The sequence below is a fragment of the Molothrus ater genome, chromosome 3 (assembly GCF_012460135.2).
Source record: "Molothrus ater isolate BHLD 08-10-18 breed brown headed cowbird chromosome 3, BPBGC_Mater_1.1, whole genome shotgun sequence".
In the NCBI taxonomy this organism is placed as follows: Eukaryota; Metazoa; Chordata; class Aves; order Passeriformes; family Icteridae; genus Molothrus; species Molothrus ater.
In genome coordinates, this window is record NC_050480.2 from 5,583,028 (window position 1) to 5,609,210 (window position 26,183).

Here is a 26,183-nt window from a genome sequence, read left to right on the forward strand (position 1 = left end):
AGAAAAGTGAAATCGTTGTTGCTGCATAAATCTCGCTGCCTCTCTTGCAGAGTCTGAGCAGTATTTGTAAAAGGTCTGTAAGTCACATTTAAGAGGTAAACACGCCTCAGGGCAGAATACTTTCCTTGTGAGCTCACTTCAGTCCTAATTTGTTTGTTTTTCTCCCTACCCCAGTGTCCCAACAGTTGGCTCAGTGCAAAATTGGCAGACACTTCCTTCCCTGGGACTAGAGGGTAATTTTATATTGACATTCTGTCTGTCCTTGACCAAGATGAAGTATTCTCATGTAACCTCAGCTGCATTTACACAGTGTCAAGCAAAAGTCACAAGGGCTGCTAAAGCAAATAGAAAAATGTGAAAAGTGTCCCCAGTATTGAGACTCAGAGACATAAAATATTCTCACTATAATAATGAAGACTGTTAGGTGGATGTTTCATGGAAGAAAGCACCAAATTAAGCAGGGGATGGAGGTGCATTTTTGCCTGCATTTCTGTAGAGTGCTGGATGTCTGACAAAGCAATTCAGATCGAGTTTGGTTGTAATTTTGTGAAAGCCTAGTTTGTTATGTACTTTTCATTTCACAAGGGTGTGGTTTAATGGGATTGTGGGTCTCCCAAGACTGGAAAAAATGTTGTCTGCTATTAACTGTTTCAGACTTTGGAGTACCATAAGTTATGAAGTATAACAATAAAACTGCCCTGGTTTTCTTCAGCGACAGAAAGTCTGGTTTTGATCATGTGACTAAACACAATTAATTTATAAAGTGGACTGGTTTAAACAGAAAAAGAACTTGCTTTTGAATCATCTACTGCCTTTGGCTTGAGCCAGCAAACAACTGCAGTGGATCAGGAGCATCAGATGTTACTGATCTAAGTAGATAACTATGTGACAGCAAAATTTAGTCATCCCTATGGAGAGCTTTTTATGAAGTAGAGTCCTGCCTGTTTTCCATAGTTTTCCTTGACTATTTCAATATGGAATTGCAGCCCAAATTGTAACTTTGTGAGTGGTTGTTTATCCTCTCTCATCAGTTCGTACTTCCATGGTGCAGTTTTTTCCTCCAGCCTGTCAGCCTGGTGCTGCATGTGTGCCTCTGGGATAATGCTCCTCCTTTCTGAGTCATTCAGCCTTTGTTTTAACCCTCTTTTGTCTCCTGAACTTCAGTAGGTGCTAGAACACCTCCCCCAGTTGTTTGGAACTTCTTTCAATGTCTCCATAATGATCTTTTTGATCATGTGGATTTTCTTCTAGAATTGCGCCATGGACTCTTGCAAGCACAAGACTTCTGCAGCAGATCTTTTAAGCTTCCCAGAGAGGGAAAATTGTTAAGCTTCTGCAAAATCACTGGGAAAATATCCTTCAGGGTTCCTAGCCCTGACAGATGCCTCCTAACCTTAGCACTGTAGGCTGTTAACCCTCCCTGAAGCAATGGGACTCTCAGTGTTAGCACAGTCAAGAGTAAGGCACGTGGCTCTTTATTGTTTGAGGATGAATGTAATTTATTTTTTTAAAAGGCATCCACACCTCAATTTGTATCCACAGAATAAAGACTGGTCTGAGGAGACCTTGATAGCCCAGAGCTGCTTGATCAGCAAATGTTTGGGAGTTTTTGTCTTTTCATCTTTTCCTGGCTCTGAACAGAATGGAGTCAAGTTGAATGCTGTCACTTTGCCAAGTGGGATCTAGCATCTGACATCTAAACAACTTCAGTCTCAGTGCCCAAATCTGGCCCTGAACCAAGAAACCACTGGTTGAAACCACTTGTCAGTAAGGTACCAACTGATCCTGTGGGAACGTCCCTAAACAGTACCATCTATTACTTGTTTTGATATTTCTAATACGTTAGGGATATTTAAATGCTGAGTGTTCAAGAAGCTTGGAGAGAATGTGTTGGTCTCTTACTGGCAGTCCATGCCTTATTTAAGGTCCTTGGCTCTGTACAGAGGAGTTGCAGGCAGACAGAGCTAGACATGCTAATTAACTGAAGCCCAGGAGTGACCCCCATTGTTTGACAGCCAGCCATTGGTACTTGGGTTCTCAGTGTTCTGTGCACCTCTTGGTGCATGCTGCTTATGGTTATTATGGCAAGACAGAATTTCCCTGGTTTGTTTATATGGAAGGTGCACAGAATTAGACTTATGGGTCTTAAAAAGGTTAAGCAGCAGCCCACCCCAGATCCCCTCTTATTTACTAATCCATTTATCCTCCTAAAGGAGCTAGAATGGTATGTCACTATTTCTGCTTGAAAAACTCATGCCAGCTGTGTTTTTCACTGTGTTATTTTTAGGTGCTGTTCTGGGGTCCTGTCCTTCATTGTTGCATCTTTTCATGTTGAGCTCAGTCTTACAAACACGTCCCTCAGTGCCCCTCCTTTCAGCACAGGAGTGACAGGACAGGGCAAGCAGGAAGCAGTGGTGAAAGTACTGAGCAGAGGCAGGGGACCAGGTTCTGTGTCTGACCATCCCTTGGATTTCCTTTGTGACTTTCTCCCAGCTTCTTTTCTTTCCTGATACTTCAAGAGAAGACATGTGCTTACCTCATGCTATAGCATGAGTTTTAAGTAACTCACAGCTGCTTAAAGCAGAGCACACCTTGCACAGATAGCTGTGTGATTTTTTTGGTGTGCTTTTATGTAGGTCAGATGAGGGGAGGCTTACTTTCATCCCTAGTTGCTGGGTCTCTGCCACCACTGCCTGTAGATCAACCACCTCAGTTTTCAGGGTTGTGCTGATTATCAAGGAATGTGGATTGTGTGGGGTCTTACTTTCAAGTCCTGGTCCTGTGGAGGAGATTGCCATGTCTGCACCCACCAAGAAATGGATGCTTGGCCATCACTCTGTGGTATTCCAAAGCAACTTTGTGCTTTCAGCTCCCAGGCAGTGTGACCTGTGCAGGACTGGGCCTTTTTGTGGTGGCTCTGAGGCTCACTCAGTCTGCTGCTGACCTCTGATTCCCCTGCTGAATGGTTTGGCCATGGTAAACAGGGCTTGAGTGTAAATGGAGGGACTGGAATGTGACAGTCATGTCAGTGGAGCAGCAATAGTTGGTAGGTAGGAGGAAAACAGAGAGCCTGGAAAAGGTGAGAGCGTGCCAAGAGTTTGAGGAAGTGAGGGTTGTAAGGAGGCTGTGTAAGGACACTGGCAATGACTAATATGTTGTCTTGTCTAGATGCAGACTTGTGTGGTTGGCAGCAAAACAAAAATAGCATGTCAGCACAGGATACAGATGTGTTTCCACAAGTTACAACGAAACTAGCTGGCTGGCCTTTCCAATTCATTTATCAAAGCACTTCCAGTTCCCATTTTGAGGCTACAGGCTAATTATAAGCATTTCAGGAACGATACACAGTGTTCAGCTGATATTATATTCAGTTAAAAAACATTATCTGAAGAGTATCTGTTTTGGTTTTGGAGTTGTAAGCATCCTGGGAGGATATTTGAAAACATGCATCTGAAATAAACAGAATTTTTGTTGCTGATTTGGATCTTAAAAATATACAGAGATGTTAAGGTAAAAATTAAGTTCTCAATTCACAACTTAGATAATGATTTGCCTGGGAAACACTCATATGCTATTTTGTGGCCATTAGAAATCAAACAATGAAAACTGCTGCTGGCTGAGAATTGGTTTGTGGGGTCTTACCCAAAACCACCTTTCTGTGAAAGCAGCCAGAAGCAACAGTGCTGAAGAATGGGTCGCTGGTGGGTGGTCTGGCCCCAAAAATGCTCACAGGTGCCATGACAGTGAATATTGTTCTGAGATCAAATCACAAGTGCTGTCCTACCAGGCTTTAATAATAATAATATAATTTTTTTGCAAGCTTTGTATTTGTTAGGATACATATGGGTATTACTGTTGACCATTAAAAGACCAGTCCAGCCCTTATCAATCTTGTTGCTGTTAGCCTCATCAGCTTGTTGGATTTTGCCACTTTTTCATTTGAGGGCAGAACTCAGTGGTTATCACGTGTGTGCCAAGAATTCATAAAGGAGAAGAAAAGGTTGTGTGTTGTTTTGAGGGGTTTTTGTGTGTGGCTTGAAGGATTTTTGTTTGTTGTGGTTTTTTCTTTGTTTTGTTGTGCCTGTGTGGAGCTTTGAGCACAGCCATGAGTTACATGATCCCTTCCTCTGTGCTGCTTCAGAATTATTTCAAGTTTCCATGGAAACTGTGGAAATGTGATGGAGTAAATTTCAAAGCAATTTCCAGGCACTGCTTTTGGATCCTGTGACAAAATAGCAAGTGTGAAAGAAACCTCCTTGCCATCTTGCACTGCTGTTAAAATCTGCATGGTTCATCTGTGGAAGTGCCACTGCCTTTGGAAGGGTTGAGGGCAGAAACCCTGAGCCTTCAACAAGCCTGGCCCCAGCCAAGAACTGCAACTCTGGGGAGGAATTTTGTCTCCCAGCAGCATCCAGTTCCTGTGGGATCTGGGGAAGCCTCCTGTTCCTATACAGGATCAGTCACATCCAGAATCACACTGACTTTCCCGAGGCTCCTGTGAACAGATGTTGTGATGACCCCTCTTTACTGAGATGAAGGATGGCTTCTGCTCAATTCATCTACAAAACTTCCAGTGGAGCCTGTGGGAGTTCAGCTCTCATGGGGACAGAGCTCTCTCTCACTGTGCATGATGTTTAGCAGCACCAAGTGCTTTAATAAACAAGACAAGGTGCTTGGAATGCACAGTGCAGAGGTGTTCCTCTTACAAGCAAAGCAGTTGTGTTTCCTATTTGAAAAAATCAGGTAGTAGGACTAAAGTAAGCTGAATTGCCAAAAAAATAGTCATCAGTGAAGATAGCAAGGAAGGATTTGTACACTCTAGAATAGAAATTTAGCTAGCCAATGTACCTGTGGGTGAGACTCCTGTGTTTTTCTTGGTGAAAAATTGTTTCTGCAATTGTTTATACCCCATGAGCCCTGAGGATTGCTTTGATGGCAGGGAGAGGCAGTTTCTGTCTCTCACCCTGTGCAGAAGGGTGATGCTTCTATTTACCTGGCTGGTTTGGTGCTGATGGTGTGGCTCTACCAAGTACAATAGAGATGAAGTGTTGCCACTTGCTAACGTTGCTAATTGATGGCTCTGGTCTGCTGGGAAGCTGGATCCAGCCCTTGCTGCTGTGTGAGAAGCCACCAAGAGCATGTCTCAGACTGATCATGCCTTTTCCAGTGCCTTTACTGACAAACACAGATAAAAAACTACATATGAAGTCAGGGCACCATAGGATGAGAAATGTGTGTGTGAAGGGTGTTTATATGGGAAAGAGAGGGATGGAGACCCAAAAGGAAAAAGGGCTGGACACAAGAATATGATAAATGAAAGAAAAAAGCAAGAAAACAGAATAATGCTTGTTTGGAGAGCGTGTGTGTGTCTGTGTAAATACCAAGCCTTAGAAACAGTATGTGATTAAAAAAAACAAAACAAAAGGGAGGCAGAGTAGGGAGAAAAGAAAGAGGCTGTAGTCTAAAAAATCACAGAAGTACAGGCAAAGAACCTGGGATGGGCATGAGGTTTAATGAAGCTGTAATGAGTCACTGTAGTCTAAAAAAACCACAGAAGTACAGGCAAAGAACCTGGGATGGGCATAATGTTTAATGAAGCTGTAATGAGTCACTGTTACTAGCAAGAATGTCCACTGCTAATTTGTGTAAAGGTGTGACCTGGCAGTGACACAGCCTCTCCTCTGTGTGCTCTCTGTCCTTGTGCTCCTCTGGTCCATCTGCCTGCTCCAGGCTCTGGAACTGCCCCACTCTCCCGTAGGGATGGCACAGGAGCATTCCCCACCATGGTACAAATAATCGATGTAACTTGAGAACTAATGTTAGCTGTGTTGCCATAAGGATGCTGAGAAGGGAAATTAGCTTTTACAGTAAAAGTTTGCAGAGAAAGTGTTGAGCAAAGAGCTTTCTCTGTTGACACAGTCCATACTATGAAAATGGAGAATGAGGGTTACAGAAAAACTGGAGTAGAACAAGAATTAAAAATAAGTCCTGAAGTTAGCAGTTACTGTGCTATGTGCACACAATTGCCAAAGAACTTCAAACTTGATGACAAAGCTGTATATAAGCTTGTGTGATGAAATCTGAAGCTGGAAAAACACAGCTTGGTTTTCATTTATAGCTTAAAGCCTGTAATCTGCCCAGCTTCATAAAGATCCTGACAAAGTTGTGCCAAGTTTTAGGAAATCTTTGTTGAGTTATAGTTTCCAATGGAAACTATGCAAAAAGAACAGGCTTTAATGCCAAAGGAGACAAAAATTATGATTTTGACTGTGTTTCACGTTAAGTTTTGGGAGTTAAAGCTAAACTTAAAGTAAAATAAAACTTGCAGACTTCCAACCAACAAAAGAAAAACTTTAATAGACCCACAGCTTGTTTTTGTTTTTATCTATCTGTAGTCTGTCTGTGTGGGTGTGGTGTTTTTTATTTACCACATTACCAGAAATGACAATTCAATGCGGATTCTGATGTTAACAAACATCTGGAAACTCAGCTTGTGTAATAAATGGGCCTTAGAAAGCAGGTTTTGCTCGACAGGGTCTCTTCAGGGAATGGTTGTGTTAATGCTGGCTCTGCTTTAGAGGCGGAAGTCAGCTGGATTTGTGTTTTCCTGTTGCAGATGTTGTGCTGGAGAAGGCCATGCATAAGTGCATTCTGAAGCCCTTGAAGGGTCACATTGAAGCGATGTTGAAAGAGTTTCATACCACAGATGGTTCCTGGAAACAACTGAAGGAAAACCTGCAGCTGGTGCGGCAGAGGAATCCTCAGGAACTGGGCGTGTTTGTCCCAACACCAGACTTTGTGGACGTTGAAAAGATTAAAGTCAAGTTCATGACTATGCAGAAGATGTATTCACCTGAAAAGAAAGTCATGCTGCTGCTGAGAGTTTGCAAATTGATCTACACTGTTATGGAGAATAACTCAGGTATGGTGTTTCTGGTAGCTCAGGTTCACTGATATTTCATACCTGATGTTGTCTTTCAGAGGAATCAGCCCATCTCATTCTGCAGACAGCTCTACTGCTGAAGCTCTTGCAGCAGCTTCTCCTTGCCCTTTGGAGAGGAATTCTTGCTCTCTGCTTCTGACCTGCTGTCTCTGAACTATCTGGCTGCATATCTTCAAAACTCAGTCTGAAGCAGAGTTGTTGTCATGGGTGGAGTTTGAGCTTTAGGCAAAGTTGATTAGAGAAGCCCTCCCATGGTGCAGGAAGGACCCTTCTGCTTTCTGAACTCCTCAGAGAGGAGCCTGGGTGCAGCTGGATTCAACCTTAGCCCAGACTTTGTCAATGGTTTAAAATCCAAGGAATTTTAGAGGTGTAATTGAACCTTTGTACTACTTGGTGCTACAGGATTAAGGATGACAAACCAGATAAAGTCATATAAAAATAAATTATTTATTATGATAAATTATTAGACCAAAAAGATCTTAATCCGAATTATTTACTACACAGTGTAGAAGTAAAAACTACTAGTATAGTCTAGTATAGTATAATGCACTATATCAAAACAATTATAATAACAAAATTATATTAAAGCTAGCAAAAAGACCCAAAACAATTACTGGGTAGAGATTGATGTTTCTTAACCAGGGGGGGCAAATCTCTTTTGCTCAGCCTCCAGGAGTGGCTGTGAGGGGCATTCCCCCCCAAGGGAGGAGTCTCCACACACGCTCCCAGAAGGGAAATATTAGAAGGTCCTGCTGTTTGAAAGCAGGAGTGGACTTTTGGAGTGCAAACTGATGGACTGTCAGCCAGATATCTCCATGCCAGCTGTGTCAGCCTCTGTGTTTTTAGATAAGGATACCTTACTCTATCTCCACATCACTGTTTAACTTTGGGGTTGATGAGTCAGACTGAGTTTAGCATAATTCAACACCAAAAGCAGCATGACACCACTTCTTAGTTCACCACTGATAACTTTGCAAAACAGGGCATTGTTTTACCTCATTCCAGACAGAGCATCCAACAGATCCTACACATCCTATAGATGTGAAGCAATTGAAAAAGAGCAGCTTTCCTTAACTGTAGGCTTTTGAAGTTGCCTGGCAGAAAGGTTGTCCTGTGAGCCTTGAATTTAACATTGATTCTAAATGAGTATTTTTCTGCAAATTGCAATAGAGGTAACACCATATATTTAGCTATTGTCATTTAATAGCGTGTATGCAATATGACAACTACAATAGTTTTATCTTAATGGGGGGAGAGAAGCAGCCTCTAATCCAATATTTTTGGCTTGCTGTGCCACTGAATGTTCTCATTTGGACACTTTCTGTCATGCTTTTGGAACAGAAATGATATCTATTTCTGCACTGTAGCAAGAACCCAAAAGCACCTAAATACTGAAATAGCCCTACAGGCCAGTCAAGACCTGCTGAGCACTCAGTGGTCCAAAACCCTGTTCTGGATGGCATGAATTTATAGGTGCAACTCTGCCATTCTCTCTTGCACACTGCTATGACAGGTCATGAGCTAAGGTGTAGCAAAGCTGTGGTAGTGGGAGATTTTTTTCCCCCTAAGTGAGTATAAGCTGCTGCAGGGGCTTGGCAGTTTTCTTTCTAAGGAAGCACTGCATGTGCAGCTGGGTCTGGTGCAGATCAAGACACCTGCTTTCTTTGGAGATTGGACATGAATGGTGAAAGCTCGTGGCTGTTAAAGCCCCCCAGATGCTTTTACAAGGTTTAGGACTTAGCTCCTGCCCAGCTTATTACTGCATTTCAAAATTCTGCATTTTAAAAGTGAATATAGGGATCTTGGCCTGAAGTTCTGTAAACTCATCTCTCCCTACTGTGATGTGATTGCTTTGAGTAAGGTATTTCCAACATGCAGAAGGAAAATACTGAGAGGCTACTGCTGGTTAAATGCTGCACTGGGAGACTTGGGCTGAGACTTGGCAAGTGCTCACTGGGCTGTCTTATTTTGTCATGTCAAGTCAAACGTGGCATTGAGCCAGCAGCTGTTGGAGTATCTATACTTCCAGCCAGGTAAGTGTGGTAGCTGGAGTGTGTGCCTCAGCTGGTGTCACTTGAGTTTCACCAGAGTTGTGAGTTGGCTCCTGCTCTGGGCAGTTCTGAGTGACCATCACATCCATCCTGCAGTGAGCACTGTTTTGCCTGACCCAGAGATTTGGCCACCTTGGGATTTCTGAACAGAAAGTCAAAATGCAGGAAAAGTGCCAGGGGCACAGACAAGCCTAGGTACAGCACAGTCTCTGTGGATCACTGTCACTCCAGACCCTACAGTCACTCCCCATCTTTCCTGTAGGCTCCCTTCAGGTGCAGCACCTGGTGTTTGTAGACACCTCTCTGGTGTTTTTCACAATTGTCTGTCAAGGAAATGAGTTGAGTTTTCTTGTCAAATCTATAGGCTTTTATATTGTCAAATCTATAGGCTTTTATATTCAGGCTTCTCTGCTGTAGGATTCATACTCAGAGACTGGTATTTGTGTCTGAATGCTTCCAGAAAGTGGATGCAGTCCCTGGATGTACAAAGAAAATGCCTATTCATCACCTCTTAGGCAATGGTAGCAGGGCAGGTGAAGGTCAGGCCAGACTGGCCTGGCAGCCTTTTCAGCAGTTCACCAGTTGAGCTGCTGCCAGGCATGAGCCCATGCCTCAAGGTGTGCATCATGAGATTTGTGCTTGTTTGAAGGACAGGACTGAGCTTGTCTCCTGTGCAGTGAGTGCCAGGTGCTGTTCTCTTTGCTGCACATTGGTGACTTCAGGAGGTTCTGGAGTAATACAGACATGCTGGGTAGAGAAGGCACAAAAGAGTGTTTTCCTTTCAGACATGGGAACTGGTAAAAAAATGTGGCTTGTCTTTCACTGCCTGTGTTCCCTTCAACCCAGGGAGGCTGTATGGAGCTGATGACTTCTTGCCTGTGTTGACATATGTGCTAGCCCAGTGTGATATGCTGGAGCTGGATACCGAAATCGAATACATGATGGAGCTGTTGGATCCATCCTTGCTGCATGGAGAAGGTAATTATTTATTTTTACTAGAACTGCCTGAAGGACTAATGAGGGGGTGTTCTGTTTGAGTAAGAATCCTGTTAAGGGGAGACCTAATCACAGTGATGCTGATAGTGTAACAAGAGAATGTCGTCATGATTTCCACTGCTGGGCAGCTTGCAGAGCACAAGCCCCAGTGGCTGGAAAATCTGCTGCTGTGTGATGCTTTGTGAGCAAGTACATTGTTTCCAATCAGTTTTGACTCAGCAGGCAAACACATGCACTGTGCAGGTGCCCAATGGCCTGAGCCTTTTGTGCCTGAAAATTTCCTGAGGGGATTTATGGGGCAGCAGCACTCAGCAAATTGTGAGGCACATAATAAGACTTGGGTTATGTGCTTTGTGAAGACCTCCGGGGGACTTCTTTGCACCTTTGCAGAAGTGCTCTTGAGAATGTTGCCCCCTTTTAATGATCTTTCCTTCTTCCCAGCATTTGCTTCTTACAGAGTATTTTTATGAGCTCTAGCAGTATGTTTCCTGAGGCATTTCTTGAATGAGGGCTAAAGTCTGCTGGAGGCAAGGAAATCTGCTCTGCTGTTTCCATGGCAGTAATTTTAATAAAGAAGTTCTCTGCAAGGCCCTGGTAGGCCCCAGAATCTAAAAGGTTTATGAGGAGGTTTGAAGGCTCTTGCAGCCAAGCTTAATTGTGTATTTAGGTATATATGTGTGTTTCCTGTTCCTGCTGTATCCTGGCATTCTGAAATTGCTTTTCATGTGCCCACTTGCATGCTGTTATTGCCTGGGAGAATTCATGCCATTATTCCTTCTGTTTCTTGGGCCTGTCATTGGCACTAGCTCTGCTCTGCTGTGCAGAAAAATTTGTGTAGGGCTTTGGGGTTGTGCCTTTCTACTGTAATGTATTGTCCAGTTTGTCTAATGGGTCTTGCATGAATTTTATGTGTTCATCTTGTTGCAAAGCTAAAGGCTGAGAGGGAATGCTGTCAGTAATACAAAAAATACTACTGTGGGCATCCCATGCATCTCTGAATGCCTCTGAATAGACTCTGCTCTTAGCTGAGCACTCCCACCCAAATAGTTGACTTTAAAAAGAAAAGACAGCTTGTCTTTTGTTTCTCCTGGTTGCTGCAGACTGTTGCCTCCTGTTGAGACTCTTTTACTTTGTGATCCACAGCTTCTTTTGTACATTGGCAACTCTGTTGTGGCTTTAATTTGTTCTCTACTCATGCAATAAATGGGGAGTGTGCAGGACTGTACACACCATCTCCTGAATTAGCTGGACATTCTGGGGAATGCTAAGAAGTTGTTGTTTTAAAAATAAAGGCAAGTCTTTGAGAGGATTCCAGAGTACAAGTCTCACACTCAGTTGTTGCTTTATTGCCACTGAGGGTGGTTGCTTTTAAGCTGATGAACAGGGTTAGATTGTTTTTTACTTTGTTCCAACAGCCATGTTTATTTCATCCACTTCTGAAGCCTGGGAAGAAACCAAAACACTGTTAGAAAATTGTTTAGAATAAAGCTGGTGTTCAAGATTGGATGAGTAAATAGTCAGGAGTAAAGGAGTTCCAAGAGGTGTTGGGTTTCCTAGCTTTTACAGAGATGGGGCAACTGAGAGGAGTTTTAAAAGATTTTATTTTATTCTCTTATCAGTCATTTAAGCAAACAGCTTTCCTCAGCAGGAGTGGACCCAAGGCTCTGCTGTGTAATATGGAGTACATGGAACCCCTGCATGTCTCTGAGCAGCTGAGAACACACCCTCCAGTGTTGTGCAGGCCAGGAAGGGTTTTCCTTTTGTGTGTAAATATCCTGGCAACTTGCATATCTATGTGTGTGGCTGGGTGCCTCTCTGTGTGTATGTATATATACCTCAAAGAAAACTGCCTGCACTTGTGACTGTGACCACTCTGAGAAGTTCTTCCCTTGCTGTCCTTTACAGGGGGCTATTACTTGACCAGTGCTTATGGAGCACTTTCACTGATCAAGAACTTCCAGGAGGAACAAGCTGCCCAGCTGCTCAGCTCAGAGGCCAGAGACACTCTCCGGCAGTGGCACAAGAGGAGGACGACAAACAGGACAATACCTTCAGTTGATGATTTTCAGGTAGAGCTTCGGGCTGAAATAGAAAATGGGATGATTGTGTTGCTGGAAATACCCATTTGAGAGGTATCATTTGTAGCAAACTCCCTTGGTGCCACAAGTGGAGTGAAACAGTGCTGAGATTACAGATGGCAAATTTGCCTCTTTGAAGTCTTTGCACTCACTTTTTATCAAACAGTTTCATTATGATGGTCTGAAGAAAACACTAAATAATAGACCTTTCTTACCTTCCTTTTTAAGTCATGTGAAGCGAGGACCAGCTGCATTGTATCTTAGATTCAGCTGTTTTGCACACTTTATTGTTCAAAAAATCAAATCCAGATTTCCAGGGGTATAAATCAGCCCAGCTGCCCAGTAGCCAGTGGTGGCTAAAGCAGGTAGCAGAGGTGGGAGAAATGTTCCCCAACAGTTTTGAAGCTTAAGCAGGCAGCAGAGTTCTGTGATATGGATGTCCTCACATTTTTCTTTTTTGTCTTTTTTTTTTCTTTTTTGTCCCCTGTATTTTGTACTGCTCTTCCAGAGCAGGGCAGTACCTTCAGCTGGAGAATAACAAAGCAGTGGTTATCACTTCATCTTCTGAGCCCAGGCCTGCATCTCTTCCATCTGCTTTGGACTGACTGTTAAGGTGCAGCAGTTTGTGAGCTGAAAGAGGGGAGGGAGTTGGAATTGGGAAGAGAGGATTTACTCCTTGGAGTTCAGCTGTCTGCAGTTAGGAAGAGGAGGAGCCATTACGAGCAATTCCAGTGCCCAGAGCCTGTCCATCTCCCTGGGATCCACGTTCTGTTCTCCTGGCCTGTACTTAGGTGTCAGATTCCAGCAGCTGGAGTCTTTGTTCTTTCTGCCAAAACTCTGCACTTTCCATAGGAGCATCCAGCACCTTTATTTCTGCTTGGTGAGGAAATGACAGAAGATTCTTTCTGCAGGATTTTGTAGGAAGTTCCATCTTCTCTTTCTCTGCAGATGAACTTGGTCCAGGCTCAATGTTCACTTGGATGCAGAAAGATTCAGGGGGCAGGGAGGACCTGGCAGTGAGTGTGTCCAGTGCTTCTCCTGCTGTTGTCTCTTTCAAAAGAGAGCCTGGAATTAGTGGATCCCACCACCCACAGGATGTGCTTGGCACAAATGCAAGTGTTTTGCTGTCTACTCAGAATGGCAATTTTCTCTCTTCTCTCTCTGAGTCTTGCAGTCCTGAAATGGAGCGCCTTGCCTACAACCAGCATGGAACATATCTGCAGCTCCAGTCATCTTCCTCCCAGGGAATCAGGGTGTGGTCATGGCATTTCTGTGCTGCAGTCTCACAGCCTTGCTGGCTCTTGGGCCCTGGAGGCTGTTTTTCCACCTTCCCTAAATGGAAAGAAAAGCAAAAACCCCAGTACTTTGATGATGATGAAATACAGCTTTCTGGGCATCTGTAAAAAAAAAACTTCAGCCTTTCCTTTTCCTTCCAGAAGTCCTGTCCATCTAAAAACTCACACTTTTCAAAGCAGGTCTTGTGTGTGGTAGCTTAATTAAAAATTAAATCTAGTGTGTTTTGCCCTATTTAGGGCTGTGTTTTTTCTACAAGTTCTTCAAACCAGGTAAAAAAAATGGCTTAGTTCTGTTCAGTCAGGTTCAGTCCCATTTTTTAAAACCTATTGCAGAGCTTTAGTGTTCAGTCTTCATGGTATTAAGAAATACTTAATTAGACAAGAGTGCTCTTTGGAACTTAAGTCATTGGAAGGTTCTTCTCAGTCCTACCTTTTAACAGCTTGTTTCTGTGAGAGGTAAACTTCTACCGTTGGGATTTTGCATGCTTAATTTATTCAGCTTACAAACCACGGGTGCCAGCCCAGTCAATAAACAACTCTTTCTCCCTTTAATTTTTTCCACCTCCTTCAATCTCACTGCATTTTAGTCTTTAGTTCCAGATATTTTTTTCTTTTAAAATTGTCTCTGGTTTAGAGACAATTTTAGGAGAAATCACTCTGGAATTAACATTTTCTCTAAAGAAAATGGGTTTGGGCACTCCCTTGCCATCAATATGAAAGGAATTTCTCGGATGAAAGTGATAAAAACAATTCATTTCTCAAACAAAGTGCCCACAGGGCAGGCAGGGAGAAAAGGAATAACTGTTAGGTATTGAAGCTCCTCGCTGCTGGTTGATTTAGAGCTCCCTCTTTAGCTGGCCTGGCCTCCCCGAGGTCCAGAGTGGGGATGCAGCGTTCAGCTCCCACCAGTGGTCTGGTTGTCAGAACAAAGCTGAGCCAAGCAGTTCCAGAGGAAGCCACAGAAGTCACTGGAGGATTGCTGTTGCAGTCCCAGGAAAACCTCTTGCCTCAGCTAATAAAACCAAGGTAGCCCAAAGCAGAAATGTGACTCCCTCCATGCCGCAAAGCCAAGCACACGGGGAGTGAGTGCCTGAACACAACCTGTGCCAGAGCTCCCCCAGCTCACAGCCCTCCCCTGGACCCAGCCTAAAGCTCCAGGACTCATTTCTGGGCATAAAGCAGACCATGGGGGAATACAGTATTACCATAAAATCACCCCAAGACAAAAACAGACAGGAAGTAGATGAAACTGCATTTCCATGTGGGGCCTATTTAGAATGTATCCGTGGGCGTGTGTCAGTTTCTACAGGAGAAGACATCCAGCTTTTGCCTCAAGATCAGGTGCATTTACTTGAATGGTGCAGAGTAAATTTTCTTTCTGAATCCCTGTAAAGCTGTCCTGTGAAGCTGGGTTAGGCCAGGCTTGGACACCGGGCTGCAGCTCATGGGATGGCCATAATGTCCGGGAATCACCAGAGTGTGTTTCACAGCTGGAGCAGGGAGAGGCTTGCTTTTTGTTGCTGACTTTTCAATTTTCAGAGGCTAAGGACTTTTTGACTTCCTGATGTCTGCTTTCTTGTTCACAGAACTACCTTCGTGTTGCATTCCAGGAGGTTAACAGCGGCTGTACAGGAAAGACTTTGCTAGTAAGGCCATACATCACTACCGAAGATGTCTGTCAGCTTTGTGCTGAGAAGTTTAAAGTGGCAAATCCAGAAGAATACAGGCTGTTTCTTTTTGTTGATGACACCTGGCAACAACTGACAGAGGATACCTACCCTCAGAAAATCAAGGCAGAGTTGCACAGCCGTCCGCAGCCCCAGGTCTTCCACTTTGTCTACAAGCGCCTTAACAGCGACCCATATGGGGCCATTCTTCAGAACAGCCGCGACTCGGCTGCTTAGAACCAGCAACCTGTCATTTTTATATCTGTTCCTTGATAATTGTTACAAACATCTTTGTTGGCTGCCTTCCTTAGGAGCTAAAACGTGTCTTAAACCTAAAGTGCCTGGTGAAACACGTGCTGACGTTTCTGATGTTGCTTACAGGACCCAGAGGCACTGTGCACGTGGCCAGCTATGCAGAACATTCCACCAGCATGTCTTGAGGAGACAGTCCATGAGCCTGCATTTCTTGTACCATGGGCTCTTTTGCAGCATATTCTACTGTGGCCTTTCACAGGTCTTGGCTGTAGTGTGCAAAATACGATTTTCTTCCACTCCTTGTTTCCCCAGCTGTCACTTGCATTTGAATCCGTGTGCGAGACGAGTGCGTCCGTGGACTGGGGTGAGCTCAGTTCTGCCAGCAGGAGTTTGACAAGACTGTCCGATGCAGGGCATCAGTTCACTCAGCATTACCTGGATGGTTGCATCCTTGTCTAATTTTTTTTGATTACAGAAAATCATCATGTTTATATATATATATATATATATATATATATAAAATAGATATTTTATAGCAGTTGCAGGTAAACTGTCAGGGTTGGTTTTTGAAATATTTTTTTAACTAAAATATTCTATAATTATGCATGTGATTTTTAACATTTAATACACAAGAATAAATCTCTTGCTGGTTTTAGAGTCTTGCATTGATAGTCTGTGTGGTTTCTCTTCTTTACCTGTTCCAGGAGAGTTCTTAGGAAACCTCTGTACCCTTGAGGCAGTTTTGCTGTCTGTTCTCAATTGTCTTCTGAAAATCAGACCATTTTATAAACTGTGCTGTGCAAAACACGTCCTAGCATCTCATCACATTCATTCTGAGCACATTGTGTGTTTGGCCCTCTGCCTTTTCCTCTGTCCTTCTCCATGCCTCACTCCTGTTCCTCCTTTATTCTGTGTGGTGCTTTCCATGCCCATGTTTCTCACTGGATGCTTGTGAACCATTCCCTGTCCCTGTTCTTTTTTAATCCCTCTCTGTAATGCTGCCCATCGCAGTTTGGTTTTTTGGTTTTTTTTTTTGGTTGGTTGGTTTTTGATTTGTTTTGGGGTGGTTCTTTTGGATGCTTTTGTTTTGGTTTGGTTTTTTGGTGTTTTTGGTTGGTTGGTTGGTTGATTTTTGCCTTACTTGTATTCCCTTTTTATTCTTGGTGGCTCTGTGGTGCTCCCATGTGCCATTGTTTCTCTACTGGATCTCTGTATCATGTTCCCAGTCCTCGTTCTTTTTTAATCCCTCTCTATCATGCTGCCCATCCCAGGGTGTGTTGTTGTTGTTTTGGTTGTTTTTTCAATTTTATTCTGCACCTCATTCTTACTTTTCTTCCTGTGTCCTCTCTGCTGCCCCTCCCTCTTTCTGCCTCTCTCCTGTGACTGCAGGGCTGGGGAGGAAATTCTGGGGGTTCCCCCCATTCATGTTGCAGCAATGTCCTTTTTTTGTGGGGGATGTACACGTGGAAAGGGCTTGAATAAAGCACCACGCTGCTGTCCAGGGCAGTTTGACTTGTTCTGTGCCTTCTTTGGGGGTGAGGAAGGAAGGTTGAGGGAGAGAGGGCAGAGAGGTTGGGGGCTCTGATGCCATTTGGGGCACCCCAGTGTCCCTAGGACGGAGAGCCAGGCTGTAGCCATGATATATTCTGAAAAATCCTCTCCTTAGGATTTTTTTTCTCCTGAGAAGCTGAGAGGCCTCAGGAACAAAATGTAAACATTGATTATCTGCTGCTGTGGAATGCAACAGGTGGATCTGTGATTGGTCTCATGTGGTTGTTTCTAATTAATGGCCAATCACAGTCAGCTGGCTCAAACTCTCTGTCCGAGACACAAGCCTTTGTTATTCATTCCTTCTTTTTCTATTCTTAGCTGGCCTTCTGATGAAATCCTTTCTTCTATTCTTTTAGTATAGTTTTAATAGAATATGTATCATAAAATAATAAATCAAGCCTTCTGAAACATGGAGTCAGATCCTCTTCTCTTCCCTCATCCTCAGACCCCTGTGAACACGGTCACACCAGGCTGTGATGGAGGAGCAGGTGAGCGGGGAATGAGGGGGATCATGCTGGGTTACCCTCCCCCAGAGGGACCAAAAGCTGCCATAAAATTCACAGGGAGGGTGTAGGTATTGGCAAAGAATAGGGATTTATCTCTAAAACCATTTGGAAAGAATTATTTGGAAGGAATCTCTCTAGCCACTCTATTGTATACAGGAATGTAGGAAACTCTGATTAGGAATGGGTAGTAGTTTGAAACCAATGTTATAACGTTTTTACCTAGGAATGAACCAACCAAGTGCCCTGTGAAAAACACCAATCACTTGTTTTTAAAATTTTAATAGTAATAAAATGGTTATAAAAATAGTAATACAATTAGAGTAATAATAATTTGGACAAATTGAATTAGGACAATATGAGACAAAAGAGACAAAGAGTTACGGATGTCCGAGTACCTTTTTCTGGGCAGCATAAGCCTGAAATAGGACTCACGTTAACAAAGGATTAACCCTTAAAAGCAGCAGCCTGTTGCATATTCATACACCTCATACAGGATGCATAAATTCTAGTCAAATACAGGATTCTGTCTGGTCAGTGTCAGCTTCTTCCTCTGAATCCTAACAGCTTCTTTGAGGCAGGAAGAAGTTGGTTTCTTCTGATAAGAGGGCAATCAATTCTTCTCTGAAAGATTTAGGTGTCCTATGGCTGCTCTCTCAGTGCCAGTCCTTTCTTTAAAAAAGTATCCTACATAGCATAGTTTCTATTTTAACATTTTTTTATAACCTAAAACTGTATTTAACACACTACTTAAGAGAATTAATACAGCATTACTTTCTAACACAACACATATCATATTCATTTCAATATTTGTGAAAAGCCAATTATAAAATACGCATTTTTCACACCCTTAAACCATAGGAACAGCTGCTGGGGCTGAAGGGAATAAATACAAAAGGCTCTCAGGCAGCTTCGCCCTCTGTTCCCTGCCTGCCGCAAAGCGCGCCCGGGCAGGGGGCGGTACTGTGGGTAGAGGGGAGCGGTGAAGCAGAGTTAGGAGTGCAAAGGGACGCGGCCGGGTTTGAGCGTCCACCGTGCAGGGCGGTGACTGGGAACAATGACAGGGGCGGGGCCGGTTTCAGCGGCTGGCGGAGGCGCGGTCGGGACAGAGCTGCCATTTCAAGATGGCGAAGCGACCGTGTAGCAGGACCCTGAATGAGCCGGGTCGAGCTCCAGCCACACTCAAGATGGCAGCCGCGGCAGGACCCCGGCAGAGGCGTCGCCACTCGCGCGGCTCTGGTGCCGCTGACCCCGCCAACAGTTTTATCCCGCCGGGAAAAGCAGCAGAAAATGGCGCTGAGAGCGCGGGGTCGGCGTCGGGGCCGGGTTGAGACAAACGGGCCGACTGGACAAACGCCTGAGTGAGGAGCGGGGGATGCCTAAGGTACCACAACACAGATGGCGGCTCAGCCAGGAGTGGCTTCTGCCAGTACCAAAGATTGCGGCGAGGAAATCCAGGAGAAATGGCTGCTGGCATCCTGAGATTGCCAGGCAGGCTTTGTACTTGATTGCAAGGCAGTTTTCCTGCCTCTGCAGGGGGTGGAAACTGGAAAGGGGAGAGAAAAAAAAGTCATTTTTACGCCACACCTGAGATGGCGGCCCAGCGCGGCACTCACTTGCCCTTCCAATGATGGCGGCAGTCTGCATGTGCGCCTTGGGTAGGGAGAAAAAAGGGCAGTACAGCAAATACCCCGCTCCGTCTGATCGGAAAGTGCTTTCTCCTGGGTCTGGGCGGCATTGAGCTTAACTTCCCTTTTCTCCTCTCTTTCAGGATAGGGAGAACCACTGAACTTGTCCTGGCCTTGCCAAGAGCTTTGGTGTTTGAGTTGCCAAACCCAAACTGGTCCTGATGATGGAGGACTTAAGAAAATACTCAATCCAACTAAATGCTTTAAAAAGGGAGATGGTTTGGTTATAAAAGTATTTCTGCCTGAGACTGGGAAGAGTTAAACCCCCCAGTTCTGCACAACAGCACAAGGATTTTTTAATTCTTTGCCTTTTTTTGCCCCTTCCTTTGAATGGGTTTGTTTGTTTCCCCTTGGAGACTGCACACATAATAGGCAGATTTTTCAGTTAAGCCATTTTTCCCACTTTTAGTCTTCAATGGAGCCCAGGTGCCAATTGTTTGCTGCTTGGTTTCTGCCTTCCCTTTCCTGCCTACAGCTTAACCCCTTTCTCTCCTTCCTGCTTTTTGGCCATCACTGATCATGCAAATGTTGCTGATGCAGATGGCTGATAAATAATTACCAAACAGCTTGTGAATGGTCTGTATCAGGTATCAATGACATTAAAAATGCAGTATATGGACCATCCACCGATGAATTTAGCAACAGGTGGATAGTAACTAATCATCTTTCCTTTGAAGCCCTCTTCAAAGCATATTTACTTATAAAGTGAAAGCATTTGGTTTTTATTTAAAAAAAAATACTACAAATTACCAACAGCCAGCTTAAGTGAGCATGGAAGACTGACAAAGACAGTTGTAATGTTGTAATGTTTTTTCTTTTAAATCCCTCACGACCCCATCACATACTGGGGAGGCAGCTCAGCAAGTTTTAGCCCACAGCTGCCATCCTGTGCTCATGGAGAGCAACCTCTCCAGCTGCCCCAGCCTCAGGAAAGCAGAGAAGAGGGCTTTACACAGATCAGGGATTAAGCTAGACCCAGGCTGGGCTCAGCTCAGTCACCATGGCACTGTTAGAAGCCTCAGACCCTTTTTCTATCAGATTGTGGCTGTCGTGCAGCCACTGCGTTGCTGTCAATGTGCTCCACTGCAGCCTAGCCTGACATGGTGAGCAGGTGCTTGGGGTTCTGCCTCATGTCTTAAACATCAAACCAGAAGATAAACCAACAGATAAAACCCCTGCCCTGCCATGTCCCTCACTCTGCACCACTGCTATGAGAGGAGGGTAAAAGACCCAGTCAGTTTTAGCTCTGTAAAGAAGCTACAGAGCAGTGATGAGTGCCTGAGTCACATCCCCTGCAGCCATCAGGGGAGTGAGGGCAGGGAAAAGGGCAGAGAAAGGGAAATAAAAAAACAACAGAACTACCAAGACTGGAGGATGTGAGGATGAATCCAAAACTATGCTCTCCAAGAGCTGAAAGAACACTTCTAAGAACAAAACATCCAAACTGGAATGAGGGACTTGCACTCTTTCCAGATCTTCCCAGCACCATAACACATTAAAAAAAAAAGAAAAGCTATCTGTGGAAATGATATGCTCCTTTAAGCCTTGCAGAGACTTTCTCCAGCACTACAAACCTTCCTGTTGCTCTTCCTTTACCACTCAGGGCTGAGCCCATGGAGAACTGCTTCTTTTGTGTGTGTGTGTGTATTTCAGGGTTTTTTTTAAACCAAGGAAAAAAAAAATCAATATCACATTTTAAAAAGAACCCCCAGAGATTTGGGGAAAGTGGGCATAAATGTCAAACAAAACACAAAGAAAGACTGAGCTACTAAGGGATCATACTTAGAGCAGCAGTGGTGGGGTGGGAGGGAAGAAATATAGCAGACAAATTTAACACCATTCAGGAGGGTTTATACACAATGTTTTCATTGCAAGCAGCATTTAGAAGTGACAATTTAGTGATTTATCATATCCCAGTACACTCCTTCCCTGTCAAAGAGATGGGCAGAAGCTGCTGAGCAGCTCTGAACACACTTTTCATTACAAGGCACCACCAACAAACCCAGAACAGCTCCACCCTTGGCCAACCCTGTCCCCTTGGGCCTTCTGAGAAGCTGGGATGTAGAAGGCCTTGCAGGGGAACAGTGTTTCAAATATCAAAGGATTTAAAAATATACAAGGCTATGAAAGCTGATGAGACCTGGAAGAATTGAAGGAGAAGGTGACTTAGCAGAGCATCTTTGGCCAGTGCAGCCAGATAACCCTCAAAAATCATTAGTGGAGGATGTGGGAGTGAAGCCCAGCAGGAGATGCTGGCAACATGAACTCCTGCCCCACACAAGAGGTCCCCAGAGACCAAAAACTCCACACAGAGCAGACAGGATCTGACCACAACACCTGCCTTGGGCCAAACCTGCTCTTCATTTTTCATGAGCCACACAGAAACGTGGTGTATTTATGATCACTTCTCTCACCAGACCTGGTTGAAATCAGCACCGGATCCCAAAAGTGAAGGAGAAGCCTTGTGTAGACAATTCCTCCTTCAAGGCTCAGCTCCAGTACCAGGCTCAAGACCTGGCATGCGCATGCATTTGGCAGGGAGTAGAAAATCAAGTGAAAGAACTTTTCAGGTTTTTTCTCAGCTGATTGTTTAGGAATTTACTTGGAATAAGCTTCCTCCCCAGGAGGGATTGCAATTCTACACATGCACAAAGAGGAGAAAACATGAATGCAGCGTTGAGACAGCTCCGTGCTGAGAGCAGTGGTTTTAAGGTTAAGGCCCTTGTATATCTGGGAGGATGAAACCTCTGTGTTCAACCCTCTGGGATCATCACTTGGGCTTCCTGTGTTTCTCAAGCTCTCAAAGTAAAATTGACCCACCAAACTCAGATTTGTCTCAATCCTAATCCCCGCATCATCCTTCAGGTGCTTTTCCTCACAATGAAATTGGAGTAGAAAATGCTTTAGGAAATGCTTTGCAGCCCCTTCTTCCCCAAAGGCCCAAATTGCTTTAGTTAGGAATGCTCTCCAAGCACAAGGTTTGGATGCAGCCAGTGAGACTCACATTTCAGAAGGACCATCAAGGGTCTGATAAAGACACAGCACCTTCAAGCAGGCTGCTGGGACTGAGGAGGATATTTGAAACCTGTGGATGTGCAGTTCTAGCAGAAGTGAAGAATGAAATGAAATGTGGTAGAACTGGAAAATGAAATGCTGTTGTTAGACAAGGCTGCTCCCCAGATTGGCCCTGCCTGGATCCACCTGCCGTGCAGCAGAGCCTTCTCCCTTTCTCCTCCTTGCCCTCTGCTCAGCACCAACCCAAACCTGGGCTGTTGAAATTCCTGGCAGACACAGAGCAGCTGATGGGCAGCAAATGCAGCCTTCCCAAAGTGGCTGCCCATGGCCCGGCCTGCGGGCAGAGCTCAGGGAGGAGGTGGCAGCTTCCTCAGTGGCTTTTCATGTTCTCTCTCTGCCATGCAGACACTGGCATCCATGGCACGGCTCTGTTTTGGCAGCCAGTCCCTTGGCAGGGCTATGTGAGCACAGGGTGAGCTCTCTCCTCCTTGCTGTGACACCTGGGCTGGCAGGGATGACACAGTGACCTCGGCCAGCCCACGCTGCCTGTGCCATCACCTGGCACTGATTTTTCTCCTGAGAAGCCTCAGAACAGAAATGGAAACAATAACTCTCTGCTGGCTGTGGAGATGGTTTAGCAACAGGGGCATCTTGGATTGGTCTCCTGTGCATTGTTTCTACTTGATGACCAATCATGGTCCAGCTGTGTCAAGGCTGTGAGCAGTCACAGGTTTTTATTATTCATTCCTTTCCAGCTTTCTGATGTCTCCTTGCTCTTTCTTTAGTATAGTTCTAATATCGAATTTTCCTTTAATATAATAGATACCATAAAATAATAACTCAGCTTTCTGAAAGGTGGAGTCAAGATTCTCATCTCTTCCCTCGTCCTGGGGACCCTCAAACACCACCACAATCACCAGTTTGAGCTGGGCAGCACCAAATAAAATAAATATTTTTAAAAAGAGAAAAAATTTTAAAAAAATTAAATTAAAAAAAATTAAAATTTAAAACTTAATTTAAAATAAATGAAAAACAAAAAACCCCCATATAGTGCCATGAAGTGCACCTGTCATAAACAGGAGTGTAATAAAGTGCGACAGTTGCAAAACTGCCGTAAAGCGCGAGTGTCGCAAAAGGTGCCGTAAAGCGCGTCTGTCGTAAAAGGTGCCGTAAAGCGCGACTGTCGCAAAACTGCAGTAAAGCGCGACTGTCGTAAAAAGGTGCCGTAAAGCGCGACTGTCTGTACCCGAGTCTTTTGGGACACAGTTTGAATAAAGCACTTTAATAGTATCTTCTTCCAGGCTATGGCTACTGTGGTGCTGGTCCCAGCTTGCAGGGCGCTGGTTGAGCCGTTTGCTGCAAGGGCAGTGCCAGCAGCCCTCGCCCCGCCCAGCTCCGCCCTTGCTGCGAGTCCCCCCCCTTGCCGCCGCGAGTCAACAACGGGACACGCCCCCCATCCCCATCGGACCCCACGGCTCCGGTAGCGCAGTCCTGCTCACCGCTGCCGCCCTGCCCCAGCCTCTCCACCGGACCCCACGGCCCCCCCCACCGCTCCCGCCATCCCCGCCTTTGCCATCCCGTTGGCCCCTGCTGTCCCGGCTGCCGCGGTTTCCACCCCCGGTTTCGCCTTTCTCCCGGCCCCGCCCCCTAATCCCGCCTCCTCGAGCCCGCCCACCACTTAACCGCGGCCCCGCCCCTCCTGCTCACACTGCACAGAACTCGTGACTGTCACCCAACAGTCCCCACACACACACACCCCTGGCCCTGACAGGCCAAGGACACAAAACACCACCACTGTGGGTAAACAATCTCCATGTTGCATTCAACTTTGGCACAAACACAGGCACAGCAAAGGAGATAAGAATGGTTTTTCCTTCCTCCGAGGTTCAGAGAATGTGAATCCCAGAAATATTCTTGGGAAGAATTGTGCCTTGCTTTTCTCTGTGGAGAGAAATGAGGTGACAGGTGCACCCTTGCCTCCAGGCCAAAGAACCATGGACTGGTTTGGGTGGGAAGGGACCTTGAAGGTTCATCTTTGCTTTATCCAACACTCCAACAGGCAAGAGGGGGCTCATCTGCTTCAGAGCTGCTTGCTTTCCTCACACCCTTCACAACCAAAGCCTGAAGGGCAGCACCTCAGTGAGGAGCTGTTTACAGAGAGACTTGGGAATTTCTGCAGAGCTGTTTCCTCACAAGTGAGCAAACAAGGCACTGGGTCTGTCCCTGACCAGCAGGAGTTGGTTTAAGAGGCTGCTCTGGAAGGATGGAGAGCTCAGAGCTGGAGCAAAACCAGATCCTTTCCAAAGGCTTTAAGAGCTGAAGCTGCTTGAACATTCCTGTAGCCCCAACACCAACCTCTAGCCAAGCCAAAAGCAGATCCCTCAGGGAAATCAGTAAGACTGGAGCAAACACAGCCCTGCTGCTTCCAAACACTCCTGCAGCTTCCAACTGCTGCTGGTTATGGAGAGCACAAAAGGACATTTCTGCATCCTGTGCTGGAAAAAACCTGGAGTGCAACTTCTCACCACCCTCAGCACATTTTCACCGAGACAAATGCAGGTTTTGTGTCCCCCTGGAATGTCTGGGGAGGGAGAAGCAAGACCTGGCCAGAGTGGGGGAAGCAGAGCACAGCTGTTTGTCTATCAGGAATTGCAGGCTCCAGGCATGCTGGGCTGAACTGATGTCCCAATGGAAATAGAGCTTGTAAACCCTCCCAAAATACAGAACTGCTTGGGAGAGGCCAGCTTGGGTACAGCTTTCACTGACAGACTGACACCCTGGAAAGACAACTGCCTGAATGAGCTTCATTTCTGCGTTTGATGAGCATTTTGTGCACCAGCCTTGTGGTGCACAGCACAGAAAACAGAGGCTTTGCACCTTCAGCCATCATCAGCATCACCATCGTCCCTTCCCATCTCTGGCAGCCTGGGGCTCTGCAGATGAAGCCAGCAGATTCCCTTCCTTTTGGCAGCCATGGAAGAGCAGCATCACCCAAGATGGACTCTGAGCCCTTCTTCCTCCCTTTCCTTGGAATGCCCCAGCAAAGGACAAGGTCTCTGTGCCAGCAGGGCCAGCAGCAACCAAACCCCCTGGCAGGACATGGGCACAGCCCCAGGATGGAGCTGGGCTGGCAAATTGCTGCTGCCTCTGCATTACAAGAGGGATTTTAGCTCTCACATTAGAACTTTAGAAAAGATTGACTTCTTCATCTGAGCAACTACAACAGGTGAAGCACAGACATGAACTGACAGACACCCAGATAAAACCTCTCAGCCAGGAGCCAGGCTCAGGAGTGAGCATTTTCCTGTGCAAGCCTGCAGAGCCCAGGGCTCAGGAGCATCCACCTGGCATTGCTGGCAGGGGGGGTCACCTTCACAGCCCCAGTATCACACACCAGCAAGAGCTGGCCTTGTTCAAAGGTGCAGAGCAGTGCAGGGCATGAAGTTCTCATCCCCTTTCACAAGGGAGGGCCCCACAATTGTCACTGCAGGGCAGAGAATCCCCTCCAGATGTGCCAACACTTCTGGCCCTCTGTGTGAAGCCCTTCCAAGCATCAAATGAAGAGGGCTTGGGCTTTGGTTTTCTTCAATTGCAAGTTTAAACAAACATCATTCATCAGCTTGCTTTCAGTGTGGCACTGCTCTCTGTCATGGCACTGCCAATATTTGCCGGGTTGAGTTGGTTTTTACATAATTATTTCATCCCTCACCAGGAGAAAAAAAAAAAAAAAACAAAAACCCACCTCACTGTGGATGCTGACAGCATCTAAAATGAAGTCTTTAGAGGAGCAGTTCAGTGTATTTCCAAAAATCAAGGTCTCCTAGACTCAGCTTTGTGTCCATTATGGAATCATTGCCGTCCTTTAGCAATGTGCATTCCTCTTCCTTTCTGGTTAAACCTGGAAAAAGGTTTTCCCCCTCCTCCCAGCAGCAGATTTATTTTCAATTTGGGTAAATAAGCACCCCTGAGCAATGGCCTTAGGGATTCACTGCCCCTGCTGGCCTCTCATGGTGCATTTCAGCCCAGCACCCCTTTCCCTGGGCAGTCCTAACTGGAAAACAGTTGTGCTCTGCAAAAAGCACTGGGAGACCTTGAATCAGCAAACGGTGAAAATGAGGATTAGGAGGCAGTCAGGAACCAA

At 45.3% G+C, this 26,183-nt stretch overlaps 1 protein-coding gene across 1 annotated transcript in view; it reads left to right on the top strand.

Moving 5' to 3' along the window:
• The window catches only part of RIN2 (Ras and Rab interactor 2), a 64,012-nt gene extending 47,221 nt beyond the window's left edge, over window positions 1-16,791 (top strand). Inside the window, 4 exon segments of the mRNA XM_054514354.1 lie at window positions 6,617-6,922; window positions 9,841-9,972; window positions 11,896-12,059; window positions 14,950-16,791. Coding sequence (XP_054370329.1) covers window positions 6,617-6,922; window positions 9,841-9,972; window positions 11,896-12,059; window positions 14,950-15,267 — 920 coding nt within the window. The 3' untranslated portion in view covers window positions 15,268-16,791.
• Window positions 16,792-26,183: the final 9,392 nt, after the last annotated feature.